Below are 18,999 nucleotides of genomic sequence, written 5' to 3' on the forward strand. Positions count from 1 at the left end.
TACTGCGAATCTCGCCAGGCCCTGAGAAGAATAAAAAAACAGCTCATGACACACACACACACGCAGACCTACCGTCTTCTCAAGATCTGATTGCACAACTCACGAAAAAGATTTCCTGAGGCCTGAAAATCTTGCACAAGGCTCTGACTCATTTAGACAAGGCTTATTCAAGTTTGAAAATTATCAAAAATTCCAGCCACGACAACATGCCCTCCGAAACCATCATGTGCCGAAGGGGATGGGCTCAGCCCCTGGTGAGGGACCAGCTGCGGTCACACGAGGCTGTGCAGGACTGTTTTCGAAATGTGCTTACTTGACAATCTGTCCCGGGAAGCTCAAATCATAGGGTACCCGCAGGCTCCCAAACTCTTTTTCCCCCTTAAGACGTGACAATTCTTTCCATGGGAGGAGTTCCGAAAACATGGAAAGCAACCCAAGGATTATTCAAGAAGGTCTCCGGGCTTCAGGGCTACCCACTGCTACTTCCTGAGCGTCACGGACCCCAGGGAGGGGTAACGAGATGCCACCTGTCAAATCCCAGGTGTTCCAGCTCTTCGTTCTAGAGAAGTCACACACTTGTCAAATGGTATCCAAGCAAGGACCAGGGGGTTCCGAGGGGGACGGGCAAGGCGGTGCCTGAGTCCCTCTGCCCGGAGAAACTTTCTGAACATACTTACTGGCAGATTTCAAGTCGGTCCGCAGGACACACATCCCTTACCTAACCTTCCTTCTCTGCGAAGCCTTCTCTAACCCACCCACCCGCTTATCCCCAGAAGACATGATGGTTATAGCGTCCCCCCCCCCACTGAGCTGACTCCTTGTCAGATGCCGCAGTCAGGATGGCAGCTAGAGCCTGACAGCTAATACTGACGGGGTTCTAGTAATGTATCACCTACACCCCCAAGCGCTTCATCTAAGTAGGTGTTTCCACCCTCCAGCAACACCAGGACATTTGCATGCCAGTCCTCGTGTTTTTATAATGATTTCACTGATGGGGAAACGGAGGCTTATGGAGATTAAGTCACACCCAAGAAGTTCCACGTTTAGAAAGTGGTGATCTGACTCCTTCAGCCAGGTATTATGTGACCTACTACGAGCTCCTGAAGACCACGGGCTGCCTGGCCTTACTCCCTTTGACTCCCTACATCTGGGCCTTCTGCGTACACAGTAGGTGTTCCATAAACGCTCTGAACAAACTTAGAACTCATGTCACTAATTCCAAGAGCTAAACTCTGGGCCCTGACAGCAGCGAGGGACATGCGTCTTCGCTGCCACTCACCTCTGTCCTGTGTTGTGTTGTACTAGCTGGTGTCCATCGGTGGCTCTGGACACACGTCACCCAGCAGCACCGGATCACCCATCCTCCCTACGACTCCTGGGAGCCTTGCCAAAAGCATCTGGATTAGCTACACTTCTCAGTTTCTCTGCTAATATTAATTTTCTTTTTCTTTCTTTCTTTTCTTCTTCCCTCCCTCCCTCCTTTCTTTCTTCCTACCTTCCTTCCCTCCTCTTTTCTTTTCTTCCTTCCTTCCTTTCTCCCTTCCTTCTTTCCTTCCTTCCTCCCCCTCCCTCCCTCTCTCTTTCTCTCTTCCTTTCTCTCTCTTTTTTATGGCAGAGAAGGTGGGAAGGAAAGATGAAATGACTCAGGAGGGATCTCACTCCAGGGACCCATGCGGCCCAGCCTCGGAGCCCCTGCAAAGCAGCAAGAGGCACCAGGTTCGCCGGGGCTCCTGTCTTGGGGGGTGGGCATGTCACCACGGTGGTCACCCAGGGATTTTCCACAGCCAGCGAAAGCTGAAGTACTAGGAAACCAAGCCCAAGAGGGGCCACATGCAAGATGGGCCAACGCCAACCCAGGCTTTATCCATCAATAACTTAAGAAAAGAAATAACTCATCCCAGCCTTGAAAATAGGGATGAAGCGACCACAATTTTTCAGACTAGTTTTCTTACAGGAATCACTGACCAGTCCAGCTAGAAGGGACCTCAGAGATCATCTGGTCCAATCCCCTCATTGCTGAGTCTCTGAGAGGTTGGGGGCAGGTCGCCTGGTCAGGTAACAGCCTGGGAAGTGACCAGCCTGCCGGTCCCTCCACACCAGCTGGCCTTCCAAGGAACCCTCAGCCTCCAGCCAAACTTGATTTCTTCTTCAAACTAAGCCTCACCAGAGCTATTTATTCACTTGAAATACAAGCTCACGGAAAGTCTGATTTCTCAACCAAGGCACGAAACTGTGTCCAGTATCGCACAGCTCCAAGTGGACTCAGAATCCAGCCTTGCTGTCCGGAGGCTGTCGGACGTCTGACCACAGTTAGCTCACGGTCCCCACCATAATCGCTTACCGAATGCAGTTATTTTAAGCTCTAATGCAACCTATTTACAGCTCTTCTGGACGGAATGAAGTTACTCAAATGCTTGGCTTTCGATATTGTTAACTTACAAATTTTATGAAACCTCATTACTTTAACTCTTTAGCAAAACCGACAGAGAATAAAAGCAAATAACCAACCAGAGAGAGCAGAGCCTCATAGACTGTGGCAAAGACAGTTCTTCTAAACCGGTGGTTCTTAACCGGGAATGCACAGCCAGGCTCCACTTTCAGAGGCCGTCCCTCCTCAGGCCTGGGGGGGGGGATGAGGATGGGGAGAGCTCCAGGCTTGTCTGGGCGGCGTTTCGGGTGGGGTGGGGTGGGCTGTCCTGTCGGGGGTACTAGGAGCAGAAATGGAAGTGGCTGCTGCTTTGGGAAGTCTCTTTCAGCCTCTTTCCTGGCTGCTTGTCCATTTTCTGGCAGAGGTCTGCAGCACCAGACACCCTGGCCCGTCTTTTGCAATATCTGGGAATCCAGACAGGCCTTTCTCTCCCCAGGGAGAGAGGCCTGGAGCTCTGCTTTGGAAACATCTTTACTCCAGCCCCTTCTGCTCCTTTGGCTTTTCTGCAGCAAGAGCTGCCCTGATGGCAACTGGGGGCAACCATGTCCTCCAACTCCCGTGCCTGTGGAATGAGAGCTGGGAGGTGTCCTACATTTCATCCCAAGGCCATGGCCATCTGGAGCACTGTTTACTCCAGCTATTAGCTGCGGCTTAGCTGAAGTTGGCGTATAATCTTAGTTTCTCTGTCAACAGCACGGCATGGTGATTATGAATGGGCCCTGGACCAGATGCATGAGTTCAAGTCCTGGACAAGGAACTTGTCTGTGACTCTGTCTCCCAGCTGCGACACAGGGAAGATTACAGCACACCCTTCCTACAATTCTAGGAGGGTCAAATGAGTTAACATACGCCTGGCACAGAATAAGCTCTAAATATATGTTAGCCTTTATTATTATACTGTTATATTAACTGCAATTCCTTTCTTTGTTATAATTTCCTGACAGTACAGAGTTTTTGCTTTAAACTAATCCAAACCGCTAATGGTGGAAGAGGACAGAGGTCTTTGTTCTCTAGCATAATTGGACACTTTCCCATCCAAACCCTGACAGCAGCACTGATTTCTGAAATAGAGGAGTTGACTTCATTTCCAGAGTCATTGTCAGGAGACGTTGTCTGAAGTTTTCATGAAACAGTGTACAGATAAAAGTACTCTCTTTTCTTTAATTTTTAAAAAAGATTTTACTTATTTATGGGAGAGAGAGCGCGCATGAGCAGTGCGAAGGGGCAGAGGGAGAGGGAGAAGCAGACGCCCCACGGAGCACAGAGCCCAACGCAGAGCTCGGTCCCAGGACCCTGAGATCACGACCTGAGCCGACGTCAGGTGCTCAACCTTTCCGAGCCACCCAGGCACCCCCAAAGTGCTTTCTTTTAAATGGCGACACGTTCCGCCATCCAAAGATCCACCACGACTGTGAAGAGCCGCTCAGCTGCCCAGGGCCTCGGGTCTGCAGGCATTTCCCGCTCCCGTCCCCTCGCTCTCGGCTCCGGGCACACCCTCCCTAGGATCTTGGAAATCATGGGGCCCACTCATGTCTCCGGAGCTCCTTCCCCACATCCTTGCATGGCTCCCTCCAACCTCAGGCCTCCTGCGTCCACCCCAGTGAAAACAGCATCCCTGCCAACCCTCTCCGCCAGAGCCGGCAGCCAATTCACCTCATTTAACAATGACGTCAAGCGACCTGCTCATGGGCAGGGCTTCGACTGAATGAAGTCTTGGCTCCCAGGCTCCGGGCCTCAGAGGAGCCTCTGGGCAGTCAAGGGTGGAGTGCGAGATGAGGGAGGGGCGGGGGGCAGGGGGCGGGGGGCGGAGGGCGGGGGGCAAAAGCAAAGCCTTCCATGAAGGGCAGCCCGGATGGCCCCGTGTCTCTGGGTTCTCGATGTGTTCACTCATCCTCTACCCACACGCCGGTCAGGTGCCCCCTGGGTGCCAGGCAGACAGAGAAACACACAGTGTCTGACCCCCGCCGCGCTCGGTAAATATTTGCAGAGAGAGGAAAGGGTGAGAACAGCCTTGCCCCCTCTGTCTCTCTCTCCTCCCAAGGCTGCCACGCTCATCATCCCGTGGCTGTCCCGTCGCTGGCTCTCCGGGAGCCTGCTGTGGGCCCGATGGCCAAAGGGCAAGGACCCGTTTCTCTCCCCACGGCGACTAGGAATGCGTCTGCCAAGCGCGGAGCTCGCTAAGGGATGCCACCTCATGGGCCATAAACGAGGTGCTGACCCGGTACAGCGAGACTACACACAGTAACAGCTGGCTTGTTTTTGACACACATATGCAATGTGCTTTCTTAATGTCGTCACCTGACACCCAGACGACGGCGGTGGCCCTAACGCGCACCTGGTGCGTGCCACACTCCGCCGCTAGGTTAGTCCTACACTGGGGTTTCTCTAAGCAGCACCGGTCCAAGAACCTCCCAGTACGTAGCCCAGCTGGCCTCTTCCGGTCAGGGCCTCTGCGCCACCAGCCTGGGTCACTCTCACTGCCCTCCCCCAAGGTCCCCAGCCACACTAACCTGTTCGCCAGCTCCCAAGCCAGTCTCAGGCTTTGCCCAGGCTGTTCCCGGCCCTCTGGAAACTGGAAACTTCCTTCACCCTGCCTGACCTCTCTTCCTCAGCCTTGGGGCTGAGCACGAGACTCGCTGGGAGGAAGGCTATCTGGGTTCGAATTCCAGCTGAGTGGCCTTGGGCCAGTAACTGAACCTCAGTTCCTCCATCTGTAAGGGGGATAATAGCAGATGTCCCCGCCTCATGAGGCTGTGAAGCCGAGTGAAGTCACACGGGTAACATGCCCGGCGCACAGGCTGAGGCACAGAGTGCACACGCACACCTGTGCATTGTCACACCCGTACCTCAGTCCCCGCTGGATCCTTTCTCTCCAAGATAAGTCTCCTGCACCCACAGCTGGCTCCTTCCTGAGGGCAGAGGCCCGGCTCCCTGCTCCTGCGTCACGGGAATCCTCCAATCTCTCCTGGACAGCTCTGGCACCTTGCTCTCCGCGTGAGCCAACCTGTGCCAGGCCCTAGCTGGTCATGTTGGACCCTATTCCGACAAAGAACATCTAGACCAGCCCCTGGCGCTGAGCTTTCCCCCCTCCCTCTCCATGCACTGCCGGCGGCAGGAGGCGGCTGCCAAGTGCACTGCCAAGCGCGGCTGGCCCTGCCCTACACCGCTGGATTGGCCGCAGCTGAACTCCGTACTGTTTTTCCACATGGTCTCTCCGACTGGAGACCAGAAGCATCCCTCTGGAAGGTCCCGCGAGAGAAACCATTTCTCCACCCGTCGCCCCATCCCCGCCGCCTCCCCCACCAAGACGGGTCCTGCTGATACAGAAAAGATGCAAAAGGAAGAAGGGGTTCAAGTGTTCATCCCGAACCCGCCTCCCACCCTCTGCCTCCGATTCCGCCATCCAAAGTCCCGTTCAGCTTATTCCAAAACACCACTTTCATTTTTGTAGGATTGGCTCAGAACACGGGAAGCAGGCAGGAGGGGACGGCGCTGATCTACCGGCGCCTGCCCAGGGGGATCATCATCGCGGGAACCGCGGAGCCGGCGGGCAACACCGTTCCTTTCAAATACAAAGTTACGTAGGAAAGTTTTCGCCTGCAGGATCCATTAATGAACGCATGGTTAACTCTACAGGCGCGGGGAGGGAGCAGGGGGGGAACCCAGGGAAGCAGGGGGACGACAAAGCGACAGAAATGAGTCCTAGCAGTCCCAACGCCTCTGGCACAAGGCACCTCTCCCAGTCCCACTCAACTCTGCGCGCACACTCCTGTCTTGTTTGTCCCTGCTCCCTGGCGCGCTGTGGTGCCCCGCGGGGCACCCAGCAGCCGGCCACCGGGCCGGACGCCCCGTCAGTCCGACCGGGGGCTGCGGGACTGAGCGCGCGGGGCACCCGCCGGGCGCGGAACCGGCCCCGGGCTGGGCGCAAAGCTGGGTTCCCAGGGGGCCCGCGGAATGCTCCTCCCCGGGGGCCGGTGCCCACCTTTCCCAGCAAGCGGGAGCCCTGAACACCCCGCGACGGTTCGCCGCCCCTCCGCTCGCCCCGGCCGCCCGTGGGGAGCGGTCGGAGCCGGGATGGCGGGACCGGGGAGCTCGGGGCGCGCGGGTACCTTGGCCGCAGGCGCCGCGCTGCAGGACGATGACCGGCGGCTGGTGCAGCCTCTCGGAGCGGCGGCTGGCTGCGCGCAGCTGGCACAGGTTGGCGTAGGTGTTGGCGTCGCTGCCGCACACCGGCTCGCTGCTGGCGCACACGCAGAGGCCGGCCTGCGCGCGCCGCCGCACGGTGGCCGAGGCCGGCACCCCGAAGGGCACCACGCACTGCAGCCCCTCGCCGCACGGACCCTCCTGCAGGCCGCACGCCGCCCCCTCGGGCGCGCCGCACACCTCGCAGCAGCCGCACGCGTCGCGGACGCGGCCGCCTTCGCAGTGTCCCGGCGGCGGCTGGCAGCGCGCGGGCTCGCAGCGTTCCGGGCACCCGGCGGCCGCAGGCGCCGAGCGTCCGGCCCGGGACGGCTGCGCCTGGGCGGGCGCCGCGAGGAGCAGCAGCAGGAGCGGAAGGCACGAGGAGCGCGGGGGCTGCATGGCGGCTCCGACGGCAGCGGCGGCGGGCTGGGCGAGGAGCGGAGAGCTGCGCCGGGAAGAGCGCGGGAGGGACTAGGGCGAGCGGGTGCGAGTGCGCGCGACCGCGCGGCCCAGCCCATTGGCCTCGCGGCGGTGACGAGCCGCCTTGGGGACGGGCACGGCGGCCGCGGTGGGGAGGGCGGGGGGGCCGGCCGGATGGCGGGCGGGCGGGCGGCTGGAGCGGGGACCGCCCGCGGCGGGGGCAGGGCGGGCGCGCCCGGGCACGGCGCGGCTGGTGGGGCGCGGGCGGGGCGGCGCGCGGGTCCGCCCTCTCGTGGGGCCGGGGCTCCAGGTCTACGCGTCTCTCCTCTCCGCCGTTCGCGGGTTCTCTCACGCCCCTCGCGAGCCAAAAACTAAAAGGCTCTGCGAAGGGGAACCTGCAGTGGCCCCGCGCGTGCGGGCCCGAGAAAGTTCCCCAAATTGCCCTACTGGGGACCCGCCCCGGCAGCGGGAGGGGCCGCTGCCGGGACCCCGGGCGGCGCTGGCGCTGCTGGCTCTGGTCACGCGCTCCAGAGGAGGGGGACGGGCACCTCTCTGGCATTGACCCCCGTGTCCGGCACGCGCGACCGTGACCGTGGTCCCTGTGCATCCGTACGAAGAAGGTGGCGCCCGCGGGGGCTGGCGGAAAGCCAACGCCCAGACCCACGATTACATGAAAAAAGCAAAGAGCAGAAGTAATTAGAATAGAATCATTCGTGTCAGATTCCTTTAAAAAGTTAAGGGTGGGATGCGGGCTTGTACACGCATAGAATAGCTCCGGAGCGAGACGCCAGAGGCTGGTAACGCGCGGGGGCGGGGGCAATGGGAGTCCTGCGTGAGAGAGGGGCTTCGTACCGCCTCAGTTTTTCACCACGTGCATGATTAGCCGAAAATATTATTAAATAAAAGAGTTCATCTTTGATCTTCCATTTGAGTCTTCGCTGCATCCTTTGGGACAGACGCAAGTCAAGGCATCACCTGGAGGGGTGGGGGCGACTCCGGAGGCGGATCTCGGTGCCCCCGTGGCGCCAGGCCCGCAGGCGGCGGCCTCCAGGCCAGTGCTGAGCAGATGGACAAAGCTTATGCCTGAGGACCCAGGGGCAGACGGGTTCACACACGCCCTGCCCCGGGAGAGACGCCCACGGGCGGTGGGCTGGGAACACTGACCTTGGGGTGGAGTAGGTGTGGGAGGGTGCATGGGAGGCTTAGGGTTTTGCACTATTTTTTTGTATGTGGGTGGTTCCCTTGTGCACAAGATTTTTTTCCAATAAAAGTAGTTTTAAAAAGTAAAATCCAAATATTTATAACCACCCTTGCCCAAAGCACCTCCCAAATGTGAGCCATGCTACCGTCCAGGGTCCAGAGGGGTGCCTGGGACCAAGGGTTGGGAAACAGGAGGCTCAGCAGCGGGGAGCTTGCGAAAGACTTTAGGGAAGTGTTTCCTAAAGCCAGAACCTCGTCCTTGTGGAAAGGGAGACCTTGACCCAGAATTCATTCAGCCCTGGATACTGGAGAGGGCATAGCTCTGCTGACTGGGGGCGCTGTGTGCCTGGCTAGCTGTGATCACCCCAAAAGGGGGATGCGTAGGGGTGAGGGAAGTAATTAACAAAGTTGATCAGCCAGTAATGAGTTTCCCCCACCGCAGCCCAGCGGGCAGATCAATTAAGCAGGGCCTGTGGTGGCAAATAAATTGGTGAAAACTTCTTTTTGTCCAGTACTTTTATTTTACAGAGGAGAAAACTGAGGGCCAGAAAGGATAAGTGACTCCCCCAGGGTCACACTACCAGTTAAGAGTGATGCAGCCAGGGGGCGCCTGGGTGGCACAGCGGTTAAGCCTTAAGCGTCTGCCTTCTGCTCAGGGCGTGATCTCAGCGTTATGGGATCGAGCCCCACATCAGGCTCCTCCGCTGTGAGCCTGCTTCTTCCTCTCCCGCTCCCCCTGCTTGTGTTCCCTCTCTCGCTGGCTGTCTCTATCTCTGTCAAATAAATAAATAAAATCTTTAAAAAAAAAAGAGTGATGCAGCCAGGACCCCAGCCTCCAGCCTCCAGCCGAGCTGCTGGAGTGAAATAGCAGGTTAAAAATAAAACTATATGCTGGGTGGGTCTCCTGGCTTTTTCCCTAACAGAGGACAAGTCCCTGCCGGTTTCACTGAGTCCCCCTCCGGCCTCCCCCTCACTCCATTCTCCATTTCATCTCCCCACCACACACACTTTACTCCCCCAGTGCTGAATAACTTGCGTTTTCTGGTACATACCTTCTCCTGTCTAAAGCCTTTATGCTTCTGCTCGTGCTCTTCCCTCCTCCTGAAATGCCCTTCCTCCTCTCCAGGGTGAGTTAGTCTGATGTAGTGAAGCTGCCAGGAGCCATGTCATCTGATGGGCTTGGGAGTGGAAATCCCACTTCTGTCCTTTCATTCTGTGACTTTGGGTAAGTTGTTCAAGAGCCTCGGGCACCTTCACCAGGAACATGGTGGTGACTGCGCATCTAGTGACTAAAAAAAGGTGTTCGTGGCCACAAAACCACCCCTATGATGGTTCACAACCCGGAAGGGATGTTCGCAATGGCGACGACCAGGAAAAGCAAGCCACAGAAGCCACGTGGCTCTTCTCCCAGGGAAGGAAGATGGCACCACCCCGCCACTGGAACCCAGGCTGGTGGTGGCATCAAGGAGTTGGCAGAGGGAGGAGTGGGAGACGGAGCCGTTCCCGACAAGCAGAGTTCACAATGCCCAAGGTTTTAGAAAGACCATGATCACATCACAGCATCTCCCAGGACTGACTGCAGCTCACCCCCTGCTTTTACGTTAACACCAGCTCACCAGAGGGCCCCCCCCTCACCCCTCAAGACCTTCAACTCAGAGATGGAGAAATTAAAGTCCCACCAGGAGGGTTAGGGAGATCCTGAACAGTCACTCAGGAGGGTGGTGTGTGTGTGTGTGTGTGTGTGTGTGTGTGTGCGCGTGCGCGCGCGTGCCTGCCTGTGTCCATGTGCGTGCCTCCATGGAAAGATACAGAATAATTCAATTGGAACCTGGCATCAAGAGCCCATCATTGATTGCTCGTCCCTTAATCCTAGCGTTCCCATTTCTAGAAGTAATGCTTTGGGTCTGAAAAAGCTACTGTTTCTCTTCTTTCTTCCCCCTCTATTGCCATTTAGAAAGACAGTTTCTTATGAGACACATATTTTTGATACATCATGAAAACTCATTTCTCACCAGGTCTTGGCACAGATTCCCAGAGAACATTTTTCCAGAGAAAAGGGGGTAGTTCTGAAACCACAAGAGTTCCCTGCCATTTTCTCTGCCGCCCAAATTTACAGCATTTAAACTTTAAGTTTGGACAAAGTCAAGCCTATTCATGAATAATAAACAAGAAAACACCACGGCTGACAAACCCTTGTTAGGAAATGAGGTTTCTGGACTGGCACTGAGCAACCGTGTCTGTGCTGCCCCCAAAGAGAAAGATCTCCCACTCGGGGCCTCTAACCTCCCAAAAGCAAGAAGGACCCAGACTGGCTGGGTCACATTGCCTTTCCTAATCCACAGGCTCTAAAACCTAAGGAGCTAGAGTAATAATTTTGACACTTCCTACAATCTTATAAATGCCCTACTCAGTAATGTTGGGGGGCTGACAATCCCGGTAAAAGGAAGTCCAGACTTCTTAACCTGACATCCAGAATGCTCCATGAATGATGTCACCTAAACTGCCCTTCAAGCCAGATTGTCCTGTGTTCCAGGGTGGCAGACATCCATCCCCTAGTTGCCCCTAGCGTCCATTCCCACCCTCTCCATAGTAACAGAACCTTGGCTGGGGACAGGCTGCCCAGGTAAAAGGTGACTACTGAGCCAGTTTTGATTGCCTTCCTTCGGAGAACTAGGCACACTCCCGTTACTCCCGTCAGAAAGTCATGATCTCCTTTGACAAAAGGCACACCCTGCTCCTGCGTCTCTGAAGACAGTCCCATGTCGGTTCAGTTTGGTTTAATTGGAGAGAAACTTCTCGAGCATCTGCCGTATGCTGGACACTCTGCTAGACACTGAGATGTGGCATTAAATAACAGAACCCCTGCCCCCAAGGAGCTCAAAGTCTAGAAATTTTCTGCAACAATGGAAATGGCCTCTACCTGTCCAAGGTGGCAGCCAGTAACTATGGGTAACTAACTACTGAGCATTAGAAATGTGGCAAGTGCAGCTAAGAAACTGAATTTTTATTTGCATTTCATTTTAATTCATTTAAGTGCAACAGAGTGCACCTCGTTAGCCGTATGAGACGAGTGTCTATCACACTGGGGACAGGGATAAGGAAACAAGTGCAGGGTGACCGGAAGGAGCTCCGTGAGAGGGAGGAACTGGGACTCTAAGGGTGCCAACTGAGCCGCATCTTAAGGGATGGGGAGGAAGTCACCAGGGGCACAGGAGCGGGTGGCACGTGGGGGGCGGGGGAGTCGACTCTATGAGTCCCCTCGGTTGGGGAAGTGGCCAGCTGTCCAGTGTGGTTGGCGGCAGGGAAGGGGTCCCTGTGGGCAGGAGAGGAGCTGGAGGGGAGCACCGGCTTGTGAAGGGCTCCCGCTGACCTCCTGAGGAATTTGGGCTTTACCCTGGTGCTGATGAGGGCTTCCACTGCACTTTGAAGGAGATGTGTTTTGGTCGAATCATGTTGCTGCAGCGTGGATTCAGCCACAGGCATTTTTAAATAGAGCTACATGACGGGATTTGGATTACGAAGCACCTTGAATTAAATTGAAGAAGCAGCTGATGTAACCTAATAGGTAAGAAGTGAAGAGATTCCAATAGCTTTGTAACAAATTATTAACTCATTTCCGCATGACCTCTTCCATGCAAGGCCCTCCTCCAAAGACACTGCAAAGGGCGAGGATGCTTAAAATATTTTTGGGGAACTTCAGAGGCACTTTGGAAATATTAGCATTTCCAATATCAAATCACAACATGTTCATGTCCCTTAATTAAAGGAGGACATGTGGGACCCGATCCCGGCCTGGCTGCTGTTCCATGTTTGCTGTCGAGCCTTCAAGATGTATAATTCTGATCCTTGATTAATTTAGACTAACCTGTCCCCTAAATTAATTGCAGAAGACCAACGGTCTGGTCTGTGTTTGTATTAATCGGCTCTTTCTAATATATTTGCTCTAGAAAATTAAAAGGGCATGCCATATGACCAAATTTTTCCACTCTCCTTGACCGGCTTGATCAGACAGACACAAGTTCAAATAGAACCACAGGCAGCCACCAAAGTGTCATGAATGACAGCTTGTCAATTTTCTGTTACTCGGGAGCAGCATAAAAAGCTGAACGAGGTCACGCACAGAACAGGCTTCCTTGCAGGCAGGAATGTTTGAGTGCAGGTCAAAGAAGTGATGAGCCGGAATTTTAAATGTGCTTGTAAAGAGAAATTTTAAAAAATGGGGAAGGGTGTTCAATCTTTGAGTTATTTCCTCATCTAGTTACATAGGCACTAAAATACCCACAAAAGGCCAAGGCTTATAGGTATTAAAAAGCACTTACTGAGTTTATCAGGAGGATCTCGGAGGTGCTGGGATGTCAGCATTTGAAACCAACTTGACCTAGAAGGCCCAGATTCTTTCTCTACAAACTTGCATTGATTATTTTCCATAGACATTGTTACCTATACAGCCAAATGTTTATCTTTGTTTAATCCCTATACTAATAGGACCATGAGAATGTGAAACTGTGAGAATATAAAGATGGCGTCCCTTTCCTGATGGCTACTCTAAAAGCCTTGGCCGAGGTCTCTGCTTCCATCATTGTAACCCCAAACCCAGCCCAGCAGCTGGGGGGGGGGGGGCACCCAAGTGGCCTTCTATGGGCTTTGGGTTTCCTCTACCCGCCCCCACTCTCCCACCCGTGCAGCTTCCTGTTTCCTTTGTCTGGTGCATACTAGGGGCACTGGAAATATTTGTTGATATTCTTGACCTACCAGCTATAGAGAATGCCTACCTTGGTCAACTGCTTGACCCAGAGAAGGGCAGAATTCACCCCGATTCTAGCTGTGAGACCGGTGGTTCTCGAACCTGAGCTTGCCTAGAAGCCCCTAGAGGGCCGGCTAAGGCGCACGTGGCGGACTGATTCAGCAGGTCTGGGGTGGGGCCTGAGGATTTGCATTTCTAGTAACTTTCAGGTGATGTTGATGCTGTTGGCCTGAGACCCCACTTTGGGTACCACCGCCCCTGTCCCCGTCTACCTCCCATTCCTGCTCTGCTGGTACATCTCCATATACACACACTGGGTGGTATCATGTGGGAGAAGCATGGCTTCATTTAGGGGAACAGATAGCCAGCCTGAGGGGCTTCTGCAGAGGGACCCCAGAGCCAGTCTTAGGAGTGAGCAAGAGTTAGAAGCCAGTGGGCGGGGAAGGACAACAGAGACAGCCACTGTTCCCATTTATTGAATATGAACTCTGGCTTCACCTAGCGGTTTTAATCAGGAAAGGGATGTGGTCAGATTTGTGGGTTGGAAAGACCACCAGGACCAGGGTGAGAACTGGTCTGAGGGATGGGGGTGTGGAAGGAGGGGGAGTCTGGAGTCAGGTTCTAGCAGGAGAGAAGAGTCCGGATTTTAGCAGCTGGGATCAGGGAGTACGACGAAGAACGAGTTTGCCACTCTGCCTATAATCAGCTCCTCTCCTTCCCACCCAGTACGGACCACAGACTCTCTAGGGCAGACGTGAAGGGCACATGTCCCACTGAGCAGAGCAGACTGATGGTCCCAGGCCCTCCGGAGCCCTGCCTTTCCCCTCCCCCTCCTCAGCTGTACTCAGTCCTGGATAGAGAATGTGCCTCGTGCTCCGAGGCAGGGGCGTGATGCAATGACAAAGGTGCTGCCCCTCGCCAAGCCCATTCCCCATCTGGTTCAGCTCCAGGAGAGGCATCTTTTCCTAAGCCATGCAAAGATGCCTCAGGGGTTGGGCCCCCTGAAAACTCTGCCCTAAATGGCTGGTGACCTTGGGGAGGGCGTTCTCCTTTCTACGGTCCTCCTCTATGGGAGGAGGTGACAGAGACCCCTGGTGTCCATTACAGCCCCCCATGGAGCTTTTTCAAAATGCTGACATTCTGGAATTGGGCAAAATTTGATTAAATTCGGTAAATAATAGTAGTGAGTCAGTGTCAATTTTCTGATTTTGATGACTTTACTGTAGTGACAGAAGAGAAAGTTGAGTTTTATTTTTGTCCTTTAAAGAAAATACACACTGAAGCATTTAGAGGCAAAGGGCCTTCATGTCTGCAACTCAGTCTTAAAACGGTTCAGAGGTGGAGAAAGAGCAAGTGTGGTTGACCTGTGGGGAAGCTGGGGGCGGGGTAAATGAGCGTTTTATGCTATTTTTACGACTTTTCTCTAATCTCAAAATTATTTTAAAATAAAAAACTTCTTAAAAAATAAATACCCCAAATCGATTGAATCTAGAGGCACCAATAAGCACATGAAAAGATGCTCAACATCATTAGTGATCAACAGATCCAAACCACACTGAGACAGCACTTCACACCCCCTAGGATGCTTGTATAAAACGTCAGGTTGGGGGATGGGGTGACTGGGGGATGGGCATTCAGGGGGGCATGTGATGGAATGAGCACTGGGTGTTGTATGCAACTGATGAATCACTAAACTCTCCCTCTGAAACTAATGATACACCATATGTTAATTCATTGATCTGAAATCAAAGACAAAAACTTGAGTCAGATGGTAACGGGAGATGGCAGAAATGTCGAGACATGGGAACCCTCCCACCCTGCTGGTGGGAACGGAACACGGTGTAGCCGCTTTGACAACCCGTCTGTCTGTTCCTCTGATCACCACCGGGTCACCGTGTGGTCCAGCACTCGCACTCTCCATGGACACCGAAGCACGTGTCTGCACAGAAACTTGCCCACGAATGTTCACAACGGCATTATTCGTCAGCGCCAAAAAGTGGAAATAACCCAAATGTCCCGTCGATGTGCCGTACCCACGCAGTGGAAGATTGCTCAGCCACAGAAAAGAACGAAATACGCCCGGGACAGAATCGATGAACTTGAAGACAGGACGCTGAATGAAAGACGCCAGTCACAAAAGGCCGCACACTATAGGATTCCGTTCACATGATATGTCCACCACCGGGAAATCCCCGGAGATCGAAAATAGGGCTGCAGAGAGGGCGGTGGGATAGAGAGGTAATGGCTAAAGGGGAGGGGGTGGCTTTTGAGGTGACTGAAATGTTTTTAAAATTGTGGTGTTGGTTGCACATCTGTGAACATACTAAAACCCACTGAATTGTACCCTTTTAAGTGGTGCGTTGTATGGGATTTGAATTGTATCTTGATAGCGCTGTTTTAAAAAACGCGCTGGGGGTTGTGACAGAGCATCCCTGATGACTAGTGTTCCGAGCCCCCTGCCCCCGGGGACTCCAGCGAGCCGTCAGGCTGAGAACCACAGCCCGGCCGTTTCTATGTGTTACACCACGGCAACACGTGTTTCAACCATCCTGTTCTTCCACAGCCAGAGTCCTTCCAAAATTCCGTGGCTCTGGGAATTCCATTTGTCTGCTTCACAGGGTGTATTTGAATCAGCCAGGCTGCGTTCGGATGGGCCACCACCTTGCCCTCCCCCCGCAGGCTGGGAGATGTCTGGAACGGGGCGCCTGCCCTGCCCACGGTGCCCGCTGGTGCCAGCCCCCCGGGGGCTCAGGTTGTGGGGTTAGACCGATGCTTGCAGCAGATGCCAGGTACAGCCGTGAAGTCGGACATTTTATCTTGATTTTCATGTACTTTCTTCCCTTAAATTGATTCCTTTTTTTCCCTTTGGTACCTCTGAATCCTCTTCACCCATTTCGCCCAAACTTGGTTCTATTTTTGATGCGTCCTCCAGCCATCGGCTGTCGGCACTCCTGGACGGCGTGGCACCCGCGGAGCCTTATCCCCGATGAATCATGGCCGAGGTACTTTTCCACTGGCCCCTCTCCATCCTTTCTTAAAGCCCTGTCACCTCGCATGACAGAGACTCGTATGTCCCTCTTTCCCGATGGACTTTACTTCTTGTAGGCAGTTTCTGGCTGCTCAGGCCTAGCCCAGTGCCTGGCACCTGGTCATTCAATGACTTCATTGCTCCTTAAAAAAGAAGAGTCACCACTTTAGAAATCGGGCCTGAAATTCTCACCGGCCTTCCTGTCCCAAAGACCTGCAGTTTGAGGGAGGGGAAGGAGAAATTACCGGGCCCTCAAGGGCAGGAAGACCAAGTCCAACCACTGTGATGATTCAAAGGGGAGTCAGGAAATCCTCACTAATGGCCCAACTTCCCTAGTCTGAGATCCCAGAAGAAGCCCAGTAACGACCCCCCGGAGCGTGCTATTACACTAAGCAAGAAATGCAGGATATAAAACTGTGCCTGCTGTTTGCTCCTGATTGTTCAGAAACCGATGGCCAGACTCAAACATGAGCAGAACCAAGCCTGAGGTTAATTCTGGGTGGAGGGCTGAAGGGCAAGGGATGGTATTTTCTGTACTAACCAGTAACACTGGGAGAGAGAGACAATTAAAAGTGGAGGAAGAGAAGGTAAGAAAGCCAAAGCCCTGTCCATCAGTGGGAGCCAAGCTCCTGGGCATGCTCTCCCTGCAGCAGGGACTCCCCGTCTGAGGACCCCCCAACACTGGACCACGCTTCTACCTGCAGTCACTCCTTGTCCCTCACACCCTTCGAACCCACCCCGTCCCACTGCTGAGCTCAGCATCTGCTCCTGATCCTTTGTAGACTCCACTGGTGACTGCCTTTGACATATCCGGGGCATAGCTGAGTGTGTACCAAGTGCTTAGCCTGAATAAATCCAAAGACTTTATAGATTGTTCCAAATCTGCATTTTCTGACATTTTAAAGCGAGGATGCTTTTCCATGCTTTTTAGTCCACCAAGACTTTCACACACCTTTTTGACGTCTTCCGCAAAGCTCTATCTCTGGACATGGCTTATTCACTCCCTTATTTCCCAGTTTCTGTGTCCCCATCCCTAGTGGCCTGTGCCCCAATCCCTGGCACAAGGAAACAGCTGTGTCAACGCTATAGAGGTGATGACTCCCAGGATACCTTTAAAGATGGTGTTCAGATATCACAACATAATTTTTAAATAATCAGGACAGTTCGGTACTGGCATAAAGATAAACATATAGGTCCCTGGAGTAGGTGGGAGCCCCAATCAGACTCAGATATCAAGCAGTAACCTGATTTCACAAAGGCATAATTGTAATTAAGTAGGGTCTTTTCAGTCAATGGCACTGAATCAGCCATTCTTATGGGGGGGGATGAATGTAGGCCCCATGTCAAATATAAAAATTAATTCAAAGTGGATCATAGACCTAAACTGGAAAATTAAAAACAATGCAGAGCTCAGGAGAAAGGTTCCAGATAGGAAAATATCTTTATGATCCTGGGGTAGGCAGAGATTTCACAAATAGGACACAGAAATCACTATTGAAAAAACTGATAAATATGACTTAATTAAAATAAAGAATTTCTGCTCATCAAAAATGAAAACTCATCAACTGAGAAAAGATACTTACAGCACCTGTCTCTAAACAAGGAATTCACAATATACAACTCAACAATAAAAAGGCAAACAAATAGAAAAAAAATCTGAGCCAAAGATTTCACGAAAGAAGATCTACAAATGGCCCTTGCTGTCAGGAAAACTGATTGAAAACAATGACGCATGCCCACAAGAATTCTAAAATAAGAGTCTAACAACCCCAATGCAGGCAGAATGCTAGGCCCACCTCCAAGCTCCCCCCCCCACCCCGCCCCGTATACACACCCTGTAAAATCCCGTCCCCTCGAATGTGGGTAGGACTGTGGCTAGGAGGCCACAAGTCATCCACACCAGGCACCAGACAGTGGGGCAGGAACTAGCATGTCAGCTCCCTGGGGACAGGTGCTTCTCTCACTGCTCTATCCTAGCATCTCTCACAGAGCCCGGCACATTGAGCTAGCAGATTTTAAATTAATTGATTGAGACATGGAAGGGTTGGTTGAATGTGTCTAACTCAAGTGAAATACAGGATTTTTTAATTTTAATTTTTTGTCTATCCTCCTCTGAATTTAAAAGACAATCCTTTCTTCTATAGATATTTTGCAATTTTGCTGGTACCTCTGGGGTAGATTCAAATAGTCGTCGCCCCCTGCTATAGAAGGATAATAGTAGGTTGAACCATATACAATTGCTGATGTTTGGTCATTTTCGACTTAATAAAATGGCAATCATATATGGTTCAACCTCGTACTTCCCTGCCCTTTTGATGGCAGGCTTTGACCATGTCATTTTCTCTGGCCAGTGAAAGGTGAGCTTTAATGGCATGTGTCACTTTACTTTTAGGAGTGGTTACATGACTGGCAAGCATCACTTTCCCCTCTTCCAAGACCACCATTTTCCAGACAGAGGTTGCTCAATTCACTTACGCCCTAGGGTAACAATGAAGAGCACAGAGCTACAGTCAAGCCATGCTGGACAGATAGCATAGCTGATCAATCAGCCTGTAGGGTTATAGACCTCTGAGATTTTTGTTACAGCAGCAAAACCCGGTCTATTCTGTCAGATAGTCTTTAGTCTGCCATGTAATAGAGGGAACTTCTGTGTGTCTCCCCACCTATTTCCTATACTCCAGAGTTCAGCAAAATTTCTTGTCCCTAGGAAGCCCTTGGAAAATAATTGAATTTAATCAAGCAAAGTTTTTCTTCTGCTGGAAAAAAGCTGGCTGAGCACAACCAAAGACATTTTGTAACATTTATTAATGCCTATTCTGCCTTTAAGCCTCAGGACAAGAATCAGTCATGAGCCAAGCTCTGTCAGCAAAAATCCCAGGACAATTAAGGCTCCTTTAAGGCTGAAATGAAACTGTTTCCAGAACCAGAATGAAACCCAGTTGTCAGCATGTGTCTGCTAGCTCTTCTTCCTGGGGACCCGCCCCCCCCCCCCCCCCC

The 18,999-nt window shown here is 52.9% G+C and overlaps 1 protein-coding gene across 1 annotated transcript in view; it reads right to left on the reverse strand.

Annotated features, from left to right (window-relative positions):
- HTRA1 (HtrA serine peptidase 1) overlaps nt 1-7,024 on the reverse strand; it is a 52,146-nt gene extending 45,122 nt beyond the window's left edge. The window contains exon 1 of the mRNA XM_040624481.1: nt 6,538-7,024. Within this exon, the coding sequence (XP_040480415.1) occupies nt 6,538-7,009 (472 nt within the window). The 5' untranslated portion in view covers nt 7,010-7,024. The remainder of the gene's footprint in view (nt 1-6,537) is intronic.
- Nucleotides 7,025-18,999: the final 11,975 nt, after the last annotated feature.

This window comes from Ursus maritimus, unplaced genomic scaffold (genome assembly GCF_017311325.1).
Source record: "Ursus maritimus isolate PB19 unplaced genomic scaffold, ASM1731132v1 scaffold_7, whole genome shotgun sequence".
NCBI lineage: Eukaryota > Metazoa > Chordata > Mammalia > Carnivora > Ursidae > Ursus > Ursus maritimus.